The 18,518-nt window shown below is 39.7% G+C and overlaps 1 protein-coding gene across 1 annotated transcript in view; it reads left to right on the forward strand.

Moving 5' to 3' along the window:
- The window catches only part of LOC139714636 (mediator of RNA polymerase II transcription subunit 24-like), a 29,041-nt gene extending 14,265 nt beyond the window's left edge, over window positions 1–14,776 (forward strand). The window contains exons 14-22 of the mRNA XM_071626316.1: window positions 77–176; window positions 811–992; window positions 1,824–2,122; window positions 3,249–3,440; window positions 4,101–4,174; window positions 4,750–4,843; window positions 5,389–5,475; window positions 13,413–13,558; window positions 14,651–14,776. Coding sequence (XP_071482417.1) covers window positions 77–176; window positions 811–992; window positions 1,824–2,122; window positions 3,249–3,440; window positions 4,101–4,174; window positions 4,750–4,843; window positions 5,389–5,475; window positions 13,413–13,558; window positions 14,651–14,776 — 1,300 coding nt within the window. The remainder of the gene's footprint in view (window positions 1–76; window positions 177–810; window positions 993–1,823; window positions 2,123–3,248; window positions 3,441–4,100; window positions 4,175–4,749; window positions 4,844–5,388; window positions 5,476–13,412; window positions 13,559–14,650) is intronic.
- Window positions 14,777–18,518: the final 3,742 nt, after the last annotated feature.

An 18,518-nucleotide genomic window follows, 5' to 3' on the forward strand; every position in this document is an offset into this window, starting at 1 on the left:
GTCTACTACGTATGTTTGGGTTTTATTGTCCTTTATAATTTTCTTGCTTCTATCACATCTCTGCTGCCCTCTTCAGCCAGGTGAGGTGGAGTGAGGTCTGCCTGGCGATCCCCTATGCCATCCAGCAGCTTCTGCATGCCTGGGAGTACGGGGCAGTCACCGAGGATCACGTATCGGTGAGTGTCTAGACGCTGTCCCAAGCAAATTACAATCTGCTCGGCATGTTAGAAATACCACCAAGAAACATGTGTGACTTCCCGTTAAATGGTTTATAGGCATGATCTGAAGACCCGCGTCAATAATGAGTATTTGTATGGGAGAATGAAACACAAACTAATCTCACTGATGTATCTCATTTAGTCAATCACACATATTCGGCGGTACCAAAACTAAGATTTTATAACTTTTGAACATATGATCCAATTTTCCTGGACCTTCACTAAACTGATGTGTTCTAATATTTCTGCATTTACTTAATCCACACATATTGTTGGGTTTCATTCCCTTTAAAGATACTGGGATGCGTCCCCAAACACCATGAAAATGGGGCTCACCTCTCCGTGGTGGCGTGACTGTAGTCTCGTGTAAAGACCCTCTGCTTGCTTTGCTTACAATTAATACAGCAAGAGGGCCTTTGACACAGACTAGTGCTCTCCATGCAAGATTCTGAGCGCTCCCATTTCCACTTTATTTACCAATGTACGATTTTGTAAGTAGGTTTAAGTAAGCGTAATTCTCAAATCAAGTCATGAAAATGTAAGAGGGTGTAATCTGAACTGGTTTATGTCTTCTTTTTTTCGTTTGGAGCAGAAATTGGTGGATAACCTGAAGGGGCGTGTGTGCTGCCTCCCCATCTGCTGTGTAGCCTGGCTGTGTAGTCACATCACCTCGCTGTCATCAAACGAGCGGAGCATCGCCCAGAAGCTGCTGCAAATGATGATGACCTCCGTACCCAACAGCCCCACCTCGCTGCAGATGTACGACAACGAGAGGTCAGTGTCGGTGTCAGGTGTTTGGTGTTGGCATTGGTGTCAGTGTTGGTGTCAGTGTTAGTTATGCCAGTGTCCGTTTCAGGTATCTTTCTTAGTGCCAGTGCTTGCTTTTCAGAGCAGATGTCAATGTTGATGTCTATTCCAGATTTTCAGTGCTAGTGCCAGTTTTTGTTGTTCATTTCAGTTTTTCAGTGTCAGTTTCAGGTTGGGTTTTGTTATTTTTTTATTTGATGTTTGTGTTTGTTTTCAAAGTAGGTGTCAATGTTTGAGTGTCGGTGTCTGTGTCAAATTTCAGTGCTAATGTCAGAGTGTTATTGTTAGTTTCAGTTTTCAGTGTTAGATTGATCTTATCAGTGCCTATGAGGTTTCCACCTCACAACATTGTAGCTTCAATCAGCATGTATGTACATTTATCAATTTGATCGGCAATGGCATTGTCAACGGAACTTTTTAACAGCGCTCAGCTTGGCCAATCTGCCCATCACTGTTTGCATCGACCTTTTTTTTAGGTAAATTATACTTATGGATAAATTTGTACCAGTGCTTGTGTAGTTACGCCAAGGCTTTTCAGTGGGAAGCAGGAACTGCTTTGCTGCCGAAGAAAGCAAAGTCCTCAACTCCACCTTGATGACTGTGACTGTCAGCTGTAGTGGTAAAGATTCCTTGTCTGAATTCACAGCCCAGATGGTGTTTGCTCATGAACTTGCTCACAGCATACATGTATGCTGTGCTCTGTCCCAACTGTGTCTGTAGAGCACAGTTCAAAGTCTGGTGAAAGAAGCTAATGCCAAAGGTTCCATAACATCAGGATCCTGTGCCCTCCTATTCCAGAAATAGCCTCATGACCACGATCGTCAAGAAGATGTCGCTGTCCGTGCTCGGCAGCGACGCCCGCACCCATCGGGATGCCTCGTCCGGCCCACCGCTCCCGGTCGCGGTGGAGCCCAACACCCCGTCGCTGCAGACCCTGGAGGCCATCTTCGGTGCCCTGGTGCAGCGGGGCGTGGTGGACAAGAAGAGCCTGGCCACCCTGGAGGCACTGCTGACCTCCGGGGGCACCCTCTGGTTCTGCCGGAGCATCGTCATGGAGGTCACGAGGCTGCATCGGAAGGATGATCTCACAACAGCAGGTGGGTTTGTGGGAGGCAATGTCACATTTGGATGACGAAGCAGTATTAAAATATTGCAAGATTGTACTCTCACCTTGCATGGTCTTTGACAAAACAATGATGTGTGATTCTTGAAAATGTGAATCTTTTAAAGATGGCCTTTCCCTTTTGTATTCCTTCCCAAATAGCACAGAACATGATATATTCCACCAGAATGACAAGACTATTGTAAATCTATAACATTTCTGTGATATTTGAAGGTTGTTAGCCGTTAAAATTCAAATAATGCACCAAACGCTCACCGTAACGTATTCTGTGTACTAGGCACAGCTGCATACATACATCCTCCTGTGGTTGTAATATGATACTTATACTTCGAACAACAGATATGCATGTCAAAGCTGTCAGAAAAGAAGAATTCACTAGCTTCTCTTACTTTGTTATCAATGGCAAATAACAACACACCACTTACATGAACTACACTGTACATGTACAACCAAGTGCATCACACAGGTCTGTAAAACTAGACTAGTATTTAGATTTGTAATTTTAGTGAAGTTCACAAAAATTATTCAAATCTTAACGGTCAATTTAACTAAACAAATAAAGACCCTCTTGAGTTCAAAATTTACAGGATTTTTCCAAATAGTGTTTTCTTCAATACCTAAGCGTTCTCACCAATTTTTCAAAAATTTGCATACAAAAGGGATTGGCTGTCTTTAAAGGGAAATGCCATCCCAATATTATGTGTTTTGTATGAAAACAGAAAAATCAGAAAAGTAGATGAGTGAAAGTTTTGGGAAAAAATTAGACACACAAAGTTATGAACTATTAATGTTTAGAGAGCAAGAAAAATTGGCATCTCTCAGTGAGGTAGATGTTGAGCAGCTCTCATCTCCATTTGTTAGCAAAGTGTCACAAATTTTAATTTTCCTCTTGAGAAAAATATATACTGAGTATTTTCCAAATCCATTTTTCTGAATCCTGGCATACATTTTGAGAGAAACTTCTACCTTTTTGGAAGAGAGCTCTCACCATAAAGAAATATACATACAATTGTTTATCCCCCGAGATACACATGTAACTTCATCGTTATCTTCCTATAGGAAGATAACGTTGTATTGTTGTATTGTCTTCCTAAATGTAGTGGAGATTGCCGTGGCCCTCTTTCAAGTGGACATCGAGCAGATGACGCTGACCCTCCTACGTCGGGTCATCCCCCGCCTCCTGGCCGATCTGACCAACACTGACCGGCTTGCCAACCCTCGCGGCAATGCCCTGGCCAAGCTGGTGGTCTGGTGTGTGGCCGCCACACTGACCAGCCAGAGTAGCTATAGAGGTGAGACACTCCCAGATTCACTCCTAGATTTCAATTTCTTGTTGGCAACAATCACACCACCAAAGAAATGCCAGTTCTTTCTTAGGGCGTTTTTTAAACTTTTGTTTTGTTTTATTTTATCATTATGATACCACTTTTATCATTTGAATTTGAATGTTTGAATGAGTTCAATTAATTTGAGTCAAATTGATATTCACACTGTTTTCTTCCTTTGTTGTTTTATATCTGTCTGTTTTCATTCCATATAATTTCGGTCAGTTGTGCATCGTAGTATGTGTTTGTGTGTGTGTGTGTGCAGCATGAGTGTCGTTTTATAGGTCTACTGCTAAGTCAGGAAATGTTTTCTCACACACATGCCCTTTCAAATACATCATATCAAACCCGCCTTTGTTCTCCAGTCACACAGGCGTGACGTCCCTTTTGTTGAAATTGCAAGCAATCGCTTGCTCAGGGCAAGCACAAGATTTGAGCTCAAACAAAAGGTTATGCATATGGATTTAAGCAATTGCTTGAGCTTGATCTTTGCTTGACAAGCTTGTGCTTCTGATTGAAGCAACTGCTTGCCAGCAATTGCTACATTTTATGCATACTAGCCAATGTCTTCCTAGTCAGTATAAAAGATGATTCTAATCCTTGCACTTGGTCCCCCTTACTCAGCAGATTCAAAGTCCAAGGAGAGTCCGTCAAGAATCCTCAGGGGTCGGAAACGAGGTCGCGGTGAAATGGATAGAGAGGTGAGACACAGTTGAGGCCTATTTAGAGTGGGTTGTCTTTGTTTCTTGTTTATTTCTGTTGTTACAGTAACGAATCAGTGATTATAGTTTATAATGTTGTTGCATACGTCTGTTCCAGTTAAATCACTGTGAACAGGAAAATACAGCAACAAGTAAGAATTTTATCGAGAACTCTAAAAGTGGGAGGTGAGCAATATGTTGGAGCTTCTTTTTTGTATCGCTGTTGCTCTCCAGTCTTGTGAAGATTCGGTGTTTTTTCGTTTCCTTCTTGAACAAAGTAGTTATGCTGAAATGTGGAATTGAATACATGTAATATGATATTTTACCTCATGATAAGACACGTTGAGCACAGTAAAAACCAGGCCAGCCCTAGGCATGAACCCGATATTCCTGCCCTTCCACACACACACACACACACACACACACACACACACAGAGTAATGTATGAAAATAAGTACTGCTTCTCCTTTCTTTTTAATAGCATTTTGCATGCTGACAATAATGCGAATGTTCATTGACTCAATTAATATGATGTCCATCTTGTCTTGTTCCGTTGAACCGTTCCTTGGCCGTAGGAGTCCACAAGTCTGCGAGAGGACAGCAGACCGTCCAAACTCAGAAAGCTTCTCAGCACGGCTGACGATGAGGGCGCTACAACACCGCTGTCAGGTAACATTCGGGGGAAAAATGTATATACCAATGTGCTGTTTGTTTTCTGTTTTTTGTTACCCTTAATTCTTGTTTACCAGGAGAAGTAGATAAGTATACCATGTAAGAAGTGGAAAATTTACATAGTCTGATTATTTTGCTATTCAGATATGCTGATCTGATCATTTCCTGTAAGGTCAGCAGTTTATTGTAATTATGAAAACATTCTATTCTTCAGCCATTGATTGATCTGTTGAATTAATCTGCTGCCACTTGTTTGTGTTCTGTCATTTTCATATATGTGTATGTTTGTGCATCTATTTGTCCCCTAAGCTCTGTTCGTTTATCTTTTATATCTAGTGAAAACATACAATTGTATCTTTGTCATCTTTTGATACTTCATCATAACGTACAAGTAAGTCAGACTCACATATTCTTTGATATGATTATATGACCTGTCTCTGAAATACTTTGTTGACGTTCTTGTGCCAAAAATATTTAAGTATGGTATAGGTGAGTGTAGTAATATAAAGTACATAATATGTTCTCTTGATGTTATCTTACAGGCAGTGTGAATGTGAGTGCGGCCAGCAGTAGTTTCCTGGTGATGCAAGCCCAGCAGCACTACCCTGAACCTCTCCACATGGCCCTCGGTGAGTCCCACTTCCCTTCTCTTCTCTAGCATGTCCTATCCTTGAGTTCACACGTGTGATCGTGTCATTTGGTTTCCTCATGGTGGTCACTCCTGTGTCATTTGGTGTTCTCATGTCCATTTTTGTAAACGCATCGCATAATTTCTTGCATTTGTACATCAGAACATGTCATTAGAATAATATCCTCATGTTTACACTCGTGAACCCATGATTTGGTTTCTTCATGTCTCCACATGTAAACACCCCAGTTGATTCCACATATTTCCACATCAGTAATTCTCTTGTGTGTACACACCAATTAGAATGAGTGTTGTGAGTAAGTAGCAATGGTATAAGTGTTATTATACATAGTAGCAATTGTTGTTTTAGTAGCAGTAGATGTAGTGGTAGTGATAGAAATAATACCTTTGGGAGCTGAAATGTGGATGCTGTAGCAGAAGGAGAGGTATCACTGGTAGTGTTGGTAGTAGTAGTAGTAGTAGTAGTAGTAGTAGTAGTAGTAGTAGTAGTAGTAGTAGTAGTAGTAGTAGTAGTAGTAGTAGTAGTAGTTGTAGTGGTAGTAGTAGTAGGGGTAGTGGTAGTAGTAGTAGTAGTAGTAATAGTAGTAGTAGTAGTAGTAGTAGTAGTAGTAGTTGTAGTGGTAGTAGTAGTAGGGGTAGTGGTAGTGGTGTGTGTTGCTAAACATCGAGTTTCGAGTTTCGAGTTTCGAGTTTCGAGTTTCGAGTTTCGAGTTTCGAGTTGCGAGTTTCGAGTTTCGAGTATCGAGTATCGAGTTTCGAGTTTCGAGTATCGAGTTTCGAGTTTCGAGTATCGAGTATCGAGTTTCGAGTTTCGAGTATCGAGTTTCGAGTTTCGAGTATCGAGTTTCGAGTTTCGAGTTTCGAGTTTCGAGTTTCGAGTTTCCAGTTTCCAGTTTCCAGTTTCGAATCTCAAATTCAAATTTCAAGTTGCAGATTTTCGTTAATTGGTAATTGAAAAGCCAGCGATAAATCGGGAGCCTGTTCTCCTTCTTTGTCATTGAATACTTCAAGCCTTACAGCAATAGCTTTGGAATCTGCGCTATTTTGTTATTGAATTACACTTTTACTGCGATTCCATATCAAATTTGTGTGATTGAGTTACGTAACAAGTGTACTGTACAGTCCATAACATTTGCAGCAAAAAAGAAAAAAGAAAAAAGAATAGGGCCCATGTCATTATAACGAGATCATCGGTCCGACTAATTTACTTCATTATGTCGAGACAATTGCTTCGGTTGAGAATGATAAGGGCGTTAAGTTGCCACAAAACCCATAGTGTTCAAGACAACTTAACGCCCTTCTCATTCTCAACAGACGAATTGTATAATGACACATGGAATACAACCACAATTGTGCATTTATTAAAATGCCCTGGTGCAAACTGGTTACATGTATAGACGGATAATATGACGCGATATTGATGAACAGAAAAAAGTACAGTCATGTGACGGGGAAGTGCTGACCGTAGGGAATTTACTCGTGAAAAACAAAGCAAACTCTTATTTTCTAGGCTTGTTATCGAATGTTTTAGATTTGACGATGCCGTATAATGATATCGCAGACGGGACCTGCCTTTCGTTATACGATTACATAGCTGCTATAACTTGACCGCCGCGTATAAAGCACCCGACTTTAAAAAGAAAAGGAAAAGAAGAGGATAAAAGAAGATGAAAAAGAATGGTGAAACTAACAGAGCTGTATCGCGCTAACCCTCCAGAAGCCGGTTGGAAGATTACTCTTTATGTTCGGCAATTTGCTTAAATGTCTTTGGAGTTCAGGTCTTTGTCAGACAGCTTCATTTATTTTGAGTATATTATCATTATATTTATGATCGCCCTGCTCTTCCTGCTGTTATTATTGTCAGCGACAAAGTATTTGCAATCGAGCAAGAAAGAGGTAATTAATTTTTTTCCTCATTGTCGATTCAGGAGATTCAAGCATGGCACAAATTCGAGTTCAAACTTTGTCAGCGAATTGCTGCTTTCCTAAAATAGCAATGTGACATTTTGTGATTGAATTATAAGTATGTAGCCCTTGTCTGGTGCAACATTAAATAACATGTCTTTGTACTGTGTTAAACTTTAAATAGTCTAAACTATAATCACATTGTGTAGGATAATCAGGACATTGTGACAAGAGAAAGTGGGCACTAGACCACACATTCCTGAGCACTGTGGTCACTACTGGTCATTCAAGGACTCCTCCAAGCACACGCCTGTGTTCTGACAGGTTCCGAAGTCCAGACTGTGTGGTTGTCATGGCAATGCACATGATATATGTATATACCAACTTCTGGTAGGAACCTGCGTCATCACCCTTCTCTCTCACTCTCTCTCTCTCTCTCTCTCTCCCTCTCTCTCACCTCCCCCATGCTTTATTCACTCCCGCTCTTGGTTCCAATCTCCCTCTGTCCCTGTCTCCCCTTATTCTTTTAACCTAGACCACTTTCTCTCCCTACCCCTCTCTATCGACGGATCGTCTTTTCTTAGAATATATAGGGTTATTCATTTCATGCGAAATGGTGTCTTCCATCTGATGAAGCAAAGTTATGCAAGTATTAACAGTATGATATTTGAAAGTAATTAGTTTTAGAAAATGTTTCGTGTATTATGTGTATGAAAGTGTATTACATTGTGGTAAAACCAACCAAAAAATACGCTTCAACTGAAGACTCCACAAAACCCTCAAACTGCAGAATACCGTCCATCTAATTGAGCAAGATGGTACGTCTACCTCATGTTGCATCATTTTGGCTCAAACTTTCTCTTCTTTTGCTTCTGCTCTTCAAGGTGCGAGGATGTGTTGAGCATCCCAACTTTTGACAGTCTTCACAACTTTTGGTATTTCAGGTCAACCCAACTACATTGACGTGACACAATGGCACGTCGAGAAAAATGTCTGCAATAAAATCAATTTCTTGTAATGGCTCAACTAATGCAGAGGATGTACAAAATTTCGACTTTATTATAGGAATTCCTTTGGCAAAACTGAACCATATTGTAAATAATGTATGATATTTTTTAATAGTACCATTAAAGCAAGATATACATTTCCTTTAAAGACAGTTGTCTACGTAATTCAGCAGTCATGGTAGGGAAGTTATTCAACCACTCCTTGTCAGCATTCTGTGTGGTGAATGTTGATGTTACACGCATGTATTTTCTCTGTAGACCGAAAGGTTTGGATTGTGCTAAGTCGGTGCAAAAGTTAATTCTGTCTTGCATCGTAAGTTTGTCTTTGTCATTGAATTGCAGCTTTCCTACTTTAGCAATGGAACATTTTTTGATTGAATTGTGAATAGATTCTCCTGGTCTTATAATCTCAGCGAAAAAAGATTTGAAATTGGGCAAGAAAGACTTGACTCGAATTTTAGCCATTTTCGAGTCTAGACTCGAAAATGGCAAAAGTTCGAGTTTCACCTTTGTCATTGCATTGCAGCTTTCCTACTATAGCAATGTAACATTTTGTGATTGAATTGTGAATAGATTGTCGTGATCTTTATATTGGCAGAAAAAACGGATTTGATATCGGGCAAGAAAGACTTAACTCGAATTTTGGCCATTTTCGAGTCTAGACTCGAAAATGGCAAAAGTTCGAGTTTCAACTTTGTCATTGAATTGCAGCTTTCCTACTATAGAAATGAAACATTTTGTGATTGAATTGTGAATAGATTGTCCTGATCTTTATATTGACAGCGAAGAAGGATTTGATATCGGGCAAGAAAGACCTGACTCGAATTTTGACCATTTTCGAGTCTAGACTCGAAAATGGCAAAAGTTCGAGTTTCAACTTTGTCAGTGAATTGCATTTTTCCTACTATAGCAATGTAACATTTTGTGATTGAATTGTAAATAGATTGTCCTGATCTTTATATTGACAGCAAAAACGGATTTGATATCGGGCAAGAAAGACTTGACTCGAATTTTGGCCATTTTCGAGTCTAAACTCGAAAATGGCAAAAGTTCGAGTTTCAACTTTGTCATTGAATTGCAGCTTTCCTACTATAGAAATGTAACATTTTGTGATTGAATTGTGAATAGATTGTCCTGATCTTTATATTGGCAGCAAAAACGGATTTGATATCGGGCAAGAAAGACTTGACTCGAATTTTGGCCATTTTCGAGTCTAAACTCGAAAATGGCAAAAGTTCGAGTTTCAACTTTGTCGATGAATTGCATCTTTCCTACTATAGCAATGTAACATTTTGTGATTAAATTGTGAACAGATTGTCCTGCTCTTTATATTGACAGCGAAAAAGGATTTGAAATTGGGCAAGAAAGACTTAACTCGAATTTTGGCCATTTTCGAGTCTAGACTCGAAAATGGCAAAAGTTCGAGTTTCAACTTTGTCAATGAATTGCAGCTTTCCTACTATAGCAATGTAACATTTTGTGATTGAATTGTGAATAGATTGTCCTGATCTTTATATTGGCATAAAAAACGGATTTGATATCGGGCAAGAAAGACTTAACTCGAATTTTGGCCATTTTCGAGTCTAGACTCGAAAATGGCAAAAGTTCGAGTTTCAACTTTGTCATTAAATTGCAGCTTTCCTACTATAGAAATGAAACATTTTGTGATTGAATTGTGAATAGATTATCCTGATCTTTATATTGGCAGCAAAAACGGATCTGATATCGGGCAAAAAAGACTTAACTCGAATTTTGGCCATTTTCGAGTCTAGACTCGAAAATGGCAAAAGTTCGAGTTTCAACTTTGTCAATGAATTGCAGCTTTCCTACTATAGCAATGTAACATTTTGTGATTGAATTGTGAATAGATTGTCCTTATCTTTATATTGACAGCGAAAAAGGATTTGAAATTGGGCAAGAAAGACTTAACTCGAATTTTGGCCATTTTCGAGTCTAGACTTGAAAATGGCCAAAATTCGAGTCAAGTCTTTCTTGCCCAATTTCAAACCTTTTTTCGCTGAGATTATAAAGACCAGGGGAATCTATTCACAATTCAATCAAAAAATGTTCCATTACTATGGTAGGAAAGCTGCAATTCAATGACAAAGACAAACTTATGATGCAAGACAGAATTGACTTTTACACTGACTTAGCACAATCCAAACCTTTCGGTCTACAGAGAAAATACATGCGTGTAACATCAACATTCACCACACAGAATGCTGACAAGGAGTGGTTAAATAACTTCCCTACCATGACTGCTGAATTACGTAGACAACTGTCTTTGAAGGAAATGTATATCTTGCTTTAATGGTACTAATAAAAAAAAATATCATACATTACTTACAATATGGTTCAGTTTTGCCAAAGGAATTCCTATAATAAAGTCGAAATTTTGTACATCCTCTGCATTAGTTGAGCCATTACAAGAAATTGATTTTATTGCAGACATTTTTCTCGACGTGCCATTGTGTCACGTCAATGTAGTTGGGTTGACCTGAAATACCAAAAGTTGTGAAGACTGTCAAAAGTTGGGATGCTCAACACATCCTCGCACCTTGAAGAGCAGAAGCAAAAGAAGAGAAAGTTTGAGCCAAAATGATGCAACATGAGGTAGACGTACCATCTTGCTCAATTAGATGGACGGTATTCTGCAGTTTGAGGGTTTTGTGGAGTCTTCAGTTGAAGCGTATTTTTTGGTTGGTTTTACCACAATGTAATACACTTTCATACACATAATACACGAAACATTTTCTAAAACTAATTACTTTCAAATATCATACTGTTAATACTTGCATAACTTTGCTTCATCAGATGGAAGACACCATTTCGCATGAAATGAATAACCCTATATATTCTAAGAAAAGACGATCCGTCGATAGAGAGGGGTAGGGAGAGAAAGTGGTCTAGGTTAAAAGAATAAGGGGAGACAGGGACAGAGGGAGATTGGAACCAAGAGCGGGAGTGAATAAAGCATGGGGGAGGTGAGAGAGAGGGAGAGAGAGAGTGAGAGAGAAGGGTGATGACGCAGGTTCCTACCAGAAGTTGGTATATACATATATCATGTGCATTGCCATGACAACCACACAGTCTGGACTTCGGAACCTGTCAGAACACAGGGCGTGTGCTTGAAGGAGTCCTTGAATGACCAGTAGTGACCACAGTGCTCAGGAATGTGTGGTCTAGTGCCCACTTTCTCTTGTCACAATCCTACACAATGTAGTTTAGACTATTTAAACTTTAACACAGTACAATGACATGTTATTTAATGTTGCACCAGACAAGGGCTACATACTTATAATTCAATCACAAAATGTCACATTGCTATTTTAGGAAAGCAGCAATTCGCTGACAAAGTTTGAACTCGAATTTGTGCCATGCTTGAATCTCCTGAATCGACAATGAGGAAAAAATTAATTACCTCTTTCTTGCTCGATTGCAAATACTTTGTCGCTGACAATAATAACAGCAGGAAGAGCAGGGCGATCATAAATATAATGATAATATACTCAGAATAAATGAAGATGTCTGACAAAGACCTGAACTCCAAAGACATTTAAGCAAATTGCCGAACATAAAGAGTATTCTTCCAACCGGCTTCGGGAGGGTTAGAGCGATACAACTCTGTTTCACCATTCTTTTTCATCTTCTTTTATCCTCTTCTTTTCCTTCTCTTTTTAAAGTCGGGTGCTTTACGCGGCGGTCAAGGTATAGCAGCTATGTAATCGTATAACGAAAGGCAGGTCCCGTCTGCGATATCATTACGGCATCGTCAAATCTAAAACATTTGATAACAAGCCTAGAAAATAACAGTTTGCTTTGTTTTTCGCGAGTAAATTCCCTACGGTCAGCACTTCCCCGTCACATGTACTTTTTCTGTTCATCAATATCGCGTCATATTATCCGTCTATACATGTAACCAGTTTGCACCAGGGCATTTTAATAAATGCACAATTATGGTTGTATTCCATGTGTCAGGATACAATTGTCTCGACATAATGAAGTAAATTAGTCGGACCGATGATCTCGTTATAATGACATGGGCCCTATTCTTTTTTTTTTTTTTTTTTTTTGCTGCAAATGCTAAGGGTTGCACAGTACACTTGTTACGTAACTCAATCACACAAATTTGATATGGAATTGCAGTAAAAGTGTAATTCAATAACAAAATAGCGCAGATTCCAAAGCTATTGCTGTAAGGCTTGAAGTATTCAATGACAAAGAAGGAGACACAGGCTCCCGATTTATCGCTGGCTTTTCAATTACCAATTAACGAAAATCTGCAACTTGAAATTTGAATTTGAGATTCGAAACTCGAAACTCGAAACTCGAAACTCGATACTCGAAACTCGAAACTCGATACTCGAAACTCGAAACTTGATACTCGATACTCGAAACTCGAGACTCGATACTCGATACTCGATACTCGAAACTCGAAACTCGAAACTCGAAACTCGAAACTCGAAACTCGAAACTCGAAACTCGAAACTCGAAACTCGAAACTCGATGTTTAGCAACACACGGTAGTGGTAGTAGTAGTAGTGGTAGTAGTAGTAGTGGTAGTAGTAGTGGTAGTAGTAGTGGTAGTAGTAGTAGTAGTGGTAGTGGTAGTAGTAGTAGTAGTAGTAGTAGTTGTTGTAGTGGTAGTAGTAGTAGGGGTAGTGGTAGTGGTAGTAGTAGTAGTAGTAGTATTAGTAGTATTAGTAGTAGTAGTACTTAGCAGTCATAGTACTTGGCAGTCGTAGTAGTAGAAGTAATAGTAGTAGTAGAAGTAGCAGCAGTAGTAATAGTCATAGTAGCAGTCGTAGTAGTAGCAGTGGTGGTAGCAATGTTATTATCACTATTGTTATTGGTAGAATGAAGAGTAGTGGTAGTGATTGTTGTGTATGTATTTCATGTCATTGATGTTGAGAGTAGTAAATGTTTTTGTTAGTTTGTTTGTTTGTTTTTGATGAAAAACAAGATTTGAAATCAAATTTTCCTGGAATCTTCCCTTGCCTTCCAGTGTCCGTCATGTGTCTGTTTGCCTCCATCCTTGCTTCGGGGACCATCAGCCCTCGGACCGACTTCATCCATTCCTTCGTCCAGGAGGTGCTCTACTGCGGGGAGACCATCAGCACCAACGTGCTACAGTTCATGCCGGTTACCATGGTAACGAACTCATCCCTCAGTCCCTCATATCACCATTACTTTCGTCCACCCGATGTTTCCAGACCTCACAAAATCAGTCATGATGAGGACTCTGCATTTCTTGTTGCAGCATGTTATCTAAATGCAGTTGCATTAAAACATCAGAAATGAGAAACAAGCATTGAGATGTAGATTTAAGATACTCTGTGATTATTAGCAATATTTTGTAATTTATACATCATTAGCAGTTCAGATAAGTGCACAAAAATGAACGCCTTGTCCCAAATAATGAAGCAATGAGCATGTCAAATTGTTACGGCATTACAGGATTTTTTCATTTCTGTTAGCACTTTGTGAATGCACAAAGTCAGTGTATATGTGACCCGCTACAACAAAATGATCCGAAAGTCGGGGGAGGGCAATTTTCTGAAAATGGCATGACATTATTCCCTTACTCTTCTACTCAGCCGTCAGGGACTTAAGGATCCTTTTGTTGTAGCGGGTCACATATTGTGACATCAAAGAATTTTTGGAAGCATCTTTCATTTTTGTTTCCACCTTGTAAATGCAAAAGGCCTGTTGCATTTTGAGGTGGTGATATTGAGAAGGGTAACTCCAATCTGCATCTCCTTTGTGGTATTTCTTTTGTCGTACAGTTTCGATGTGACCCAATTCTCATAGGAAGAAATTCAAATATTGCAGGTCCAAACAGCCACTTTATGACACCCTTACCATGATTCAGACACACTTTTTATGCGGTCAAAAGTCCTGAAATCTATGGACTAAATTTGCAGCCAACTTTGTGAATCCCTTTCTGTGGGTCCCCTGTATTTGTAAGTGCATAATCTGGTGGCTGATTTCATGTATACCACACTAAGATGTCATGAGTACCAAACCACCCTTCCCCCATATTACCATTGTCTTACTGCATTCATGTTACACTGTGCAGCTACTGAAACACTTGTGATCTCTATTACATGCCCTTGGTGGGGTTGTGTGTGTGTGTGTGTGTGCATGTGTGTGTGCATTTTATACTCTTTGTTTTCTTGAAAGCATTTTGTTACTATTTTCTTACTGCCTTTTGTGTTATTTCTCAAACCCTGTACAATTCAGGCCACTCACCTCCTGAACACATTGTCGGGGACATTCATGCAGGACCTTGCGTTGGCCATCGGTCAGCTGGAGGGCTCCACACCAAAGAAGATGTCTGCCAAGGCCCTCTCCCAGACCAGGAGGTAGTGGCTTGTAACTTGCTGCAGTCTTGAGTGGAGACTACCAACACCCCCCCTTTCTTCCCCCCCCCCCCCCTCAACCGTTGGACTCTAGCAGATTGTTCAACAATGTGGACAGAAATTCTCTTCATCCTACCACATGGTATTGAAAGACCTTTTGCATGAATTCCTTGCGATTACCTTCCTTTTGCCAATGTGAATACAATCTAAAGTGGAGACAGCTACGTTTTTTAATTTCCATGGAAGGTTGGAATGCACTCAAGGATGAATGAAGATAATGAAGGAATGATGCAGTCCAGTCTCCCCACCCTGTCCTTTCAATGCAGCACTGTGGTCTTGAATAAAGACTAGACAACCATTCCATTCTCTTGTCTCTTCTTCATGCTATGAAGGGTATTTAGCGGTGTATTACTGCCTGGGTATTTTTCATATATTGTGTCCCCAACCTGGCTACTGTGAAAAACAAGGAAGAAAGTGTTGATATGTGCTTGAACACTCACATTTACAGTGTACAATGTGTCTGAAGGCCTCATTTAAGTGTCTATAGACCTGGTAATTCACAACAAATGCTTGGAGTAGGAGATTACAGTTCATCGTGATTTCATAACCGAGATTTGGCATTGAGGTGAAAATCGACAGAAGGCCAAGACTGCTCCATTATAAAGGTTCCCTGCTCGCTGCTAGCTGCTGGTTTTGTAAGCTCTGTGTTGGCAACTTGTGTGAGCAAAGTCTGTAGAGGGCAGCATACCATTACTTCAGCTAAAGAAGGAAGAAGAAAGAAAGAATTTATATGTGCATCATATTTTGTGTTCCATGGAACTAAATAGTTCAGTGCAGTGATCCATTTTCAATTACTGGTGTAATCAAGCAGCACAATGTCAAACCTTGAGGTCATGACCTATCATGAGAAAAGTGCTGTTTGGACCTGGGAAGAGGATTGTCTTGAAAATTAAGAGATTGGCACATTAGATACGTTCACTTGGAAGCTAATCATAGATGGTTGCTACAGTGGAAACTCAGTATAATGAGATCCTGGGGACCAGGACGATTTGTCATTTATATCAGATATTGTGTTATATCGGCAGTCAATAAGCAATACCAAACAAAGGAAATAAATTCATTGGGACTGGAGAAATTAGTTTGCTATACCAGGTATTTTCTTACATCCGATCTCTTTATATCATGGAGTTTCCACTGTTATCATCAATGATACTGTAAGATATTGCTCCCTAAACTGCAATGCACGTTCACATGATGCCTGGGGGGCATTTCATGAAGCAGTTTGGTCGGATATTTTTCTGACAAACTGTTACAAGCTACTGAAATCCTTGCCTCTGATTGGCTGAGAGCAAATCGACGACTTTGTCGGACAAAATGCGTCATGAAATGCCCCCCTGATCTTAACCCGTTGAGGACGGACTGATTTTACTACAACACGCATTTCCCATAGATCCGTGCCCGAGTATACTCGGGACTCATTCTCAACGGATTAAAGATTTGACTTTTAAACGAGAGTTGCACTCAATGAAAAAAAAAAAACACAGAACTGGAAGAAATACGTACGCACAGTGCTAGTGATAAATCCGTTCGTAGTGCAACGATACAGTAGTGTGCAACACACTATGGAGGTTGACCCAGAAGCTGAGGGGCAATAGTGTTCCGGGAAAGGTCACGCTAACTTTCGAGTTTATAGATTATTGTGTCCAAATAATGCTAAACTATGAGTGGTGAACCCACAGCTTGTGGATAGAGCATAAGACCTGAGAAGTCTTGTGGTTCTAATCATCACATAATCTTTAGGATGGCTAACTTTCTTGAGCGTTTACGCTGTACTAAACTACAAGTTAATTATCGAAGTTTCAAACTTCAAGCTAAACTCAAAGTTTAGGAATGTTGTGTGTACGTAACTATTGTATTTTAGAGGCATCGGATGAATAGAGAGGGTTTTCATGTTTGTTTGTTAAGGAAACAAAGAAACAAGCAAGCTGCAGAAACATTCATTGATTTTTTTTAAATCGTTTTTTTTTTAATAATATAGGCAAACATTCCCCTTAATTATGAATACTGGAATGTCAGAACATCATGTATGTGGTATGATTTTGGCACCTCAAGGTACACTTGTGAATGTAATGATGATAATGTAGCTTTGGTTTTACATAATGCTACGACAGCTTTGTCAGTCATGAACTTGCTGTGGCAAATATTTTCCAAATCCTGAGCCGTGATGTAGTTGTTATCATGACTCTGTATTTCAGATCTGTTGATGTTGGCAAACATCCACAAATGTCAGAGAAAAAGAGAGAGAGAGAGAGAGAAAAAAAAAATGGGATGCAGAAGTTGCGCCAGAAAGTGATATCGTGAAATATGAAGTATTGATGAAAGGAGGGCAGCACCTCCATGTTTCGGATGCCGTTGAGACGTGAGGTGATGCCACTCTAACAAATTAATGCGATTTATGATATCCACATGAGTGCACGTTTCTGTGTTTTCTTCTTAGAGACATTCAAGGGTTTTCCACGGGTTATCAGGATTGTCTGCTGGTTTAGACTCTTCCAGTCTAGGGGTGGAAAGTTCAACAACAATACAATAATTCACCATTCTCAGTCTGTAGTGTTATCTGTCCCATTTTCATCACATCATTGTGTGTAGTGTTGTTGTGTGTTGCACTGAGAAGACTTTCACACTAAAAAAATGAACTCGCATGTTCAGAAATAGTATTTGGTCCTATTTGAGGTTTTTCACGTAAATACAGCGCACTCCCGCTATATCAATCACATTTATAACAAAATTCTTGTTGCAACGAAATCCAATTGCCAGTCCCAAAATTATCATGTGTATGATATGTTTATATGCCATACTGTTCACTTAATAACAAAATTTGATGTAACAAAAGAAACTTGCAGGTCCCAAGGACTTCGTGATGATAGGAGTACGCTGTATGCAAAATCAGAGTGGAATCATGTTTCAGCCAAACATGCATTGCAAAACGAGTTTCTGATCTGTCTGGGTCACGAGGTGTTTTCCAATTGTATTATGCCCAGTCAGTGCGAGCATCTGATCAGCAGGGTTTCACCTGTTTAGAATACAATCAAGGAATTGAATCTCGCCTTGACTTCGGATGCACATCCATCATGGTGTGTGTGTATGCCTGCACACTTTTGCATGTAAATGTATATGTGACTAATAGGCCAGAGAGTATGCAATGTAGTGGTTTCCCTGATTTTTCAGAATGTCAATTGCAGTTCGTGGTTGGCTGGTGGGAAGACTCCTTCTATTGCGTGGAAACACTTAACGTAAACACAAACACACAAAAAGATAACAAGGTTAGAAGCATGATTACAGACAAGTTCTCCTGTAAGTCTGAATTCCCCCAAGAATTGCGGCTGATCATGTTACGGGGTTGCATCTGATCAAAGTTTGTGAAAACACAAGCGGAGATATTGTTTGTGTCATCTATACTGGTCTGGTTTTATTTATACCCATGCTTGTACAGTTTCTTTAATGGTGTCATGTCTGTGGACCTTTTGGTCTGAAGGCATCTTGTAATAAAGCAAATGTTTTGTAAAACAAAATCATATCTTGTTTGCCATAGACTTTTTATGAATATTGACTAAGAGTGCTAATTCTTGTTTTTGGCTGTGTGTGTGTGTGTATGTGTGTGTGCGTGTGTGTGTGTGTGTGAGTGTGCACTTGTGGGTATGTTTGTTGTTAGTTTTTGTTGATGTTTTGTGTATATATGGTGTGTGTGT

Source organism: Diadema antillarum, unplaced genomic scaffold, assembly GCF_040938485.1.
Source record: "Diadema antillarum isolate AM-2024a unplaced genomic scaffold, OU_Dant_1.0 seq00002356_RagTag, whole genome shotgun sequence".
In the NCBI taxonomy this organism is placed as follows: Eukaryota; Metazoa; Echinodermata; class Echinoidea; order Diadematoida; family Diadematidae; genus Diadema; species Diadema antillarum.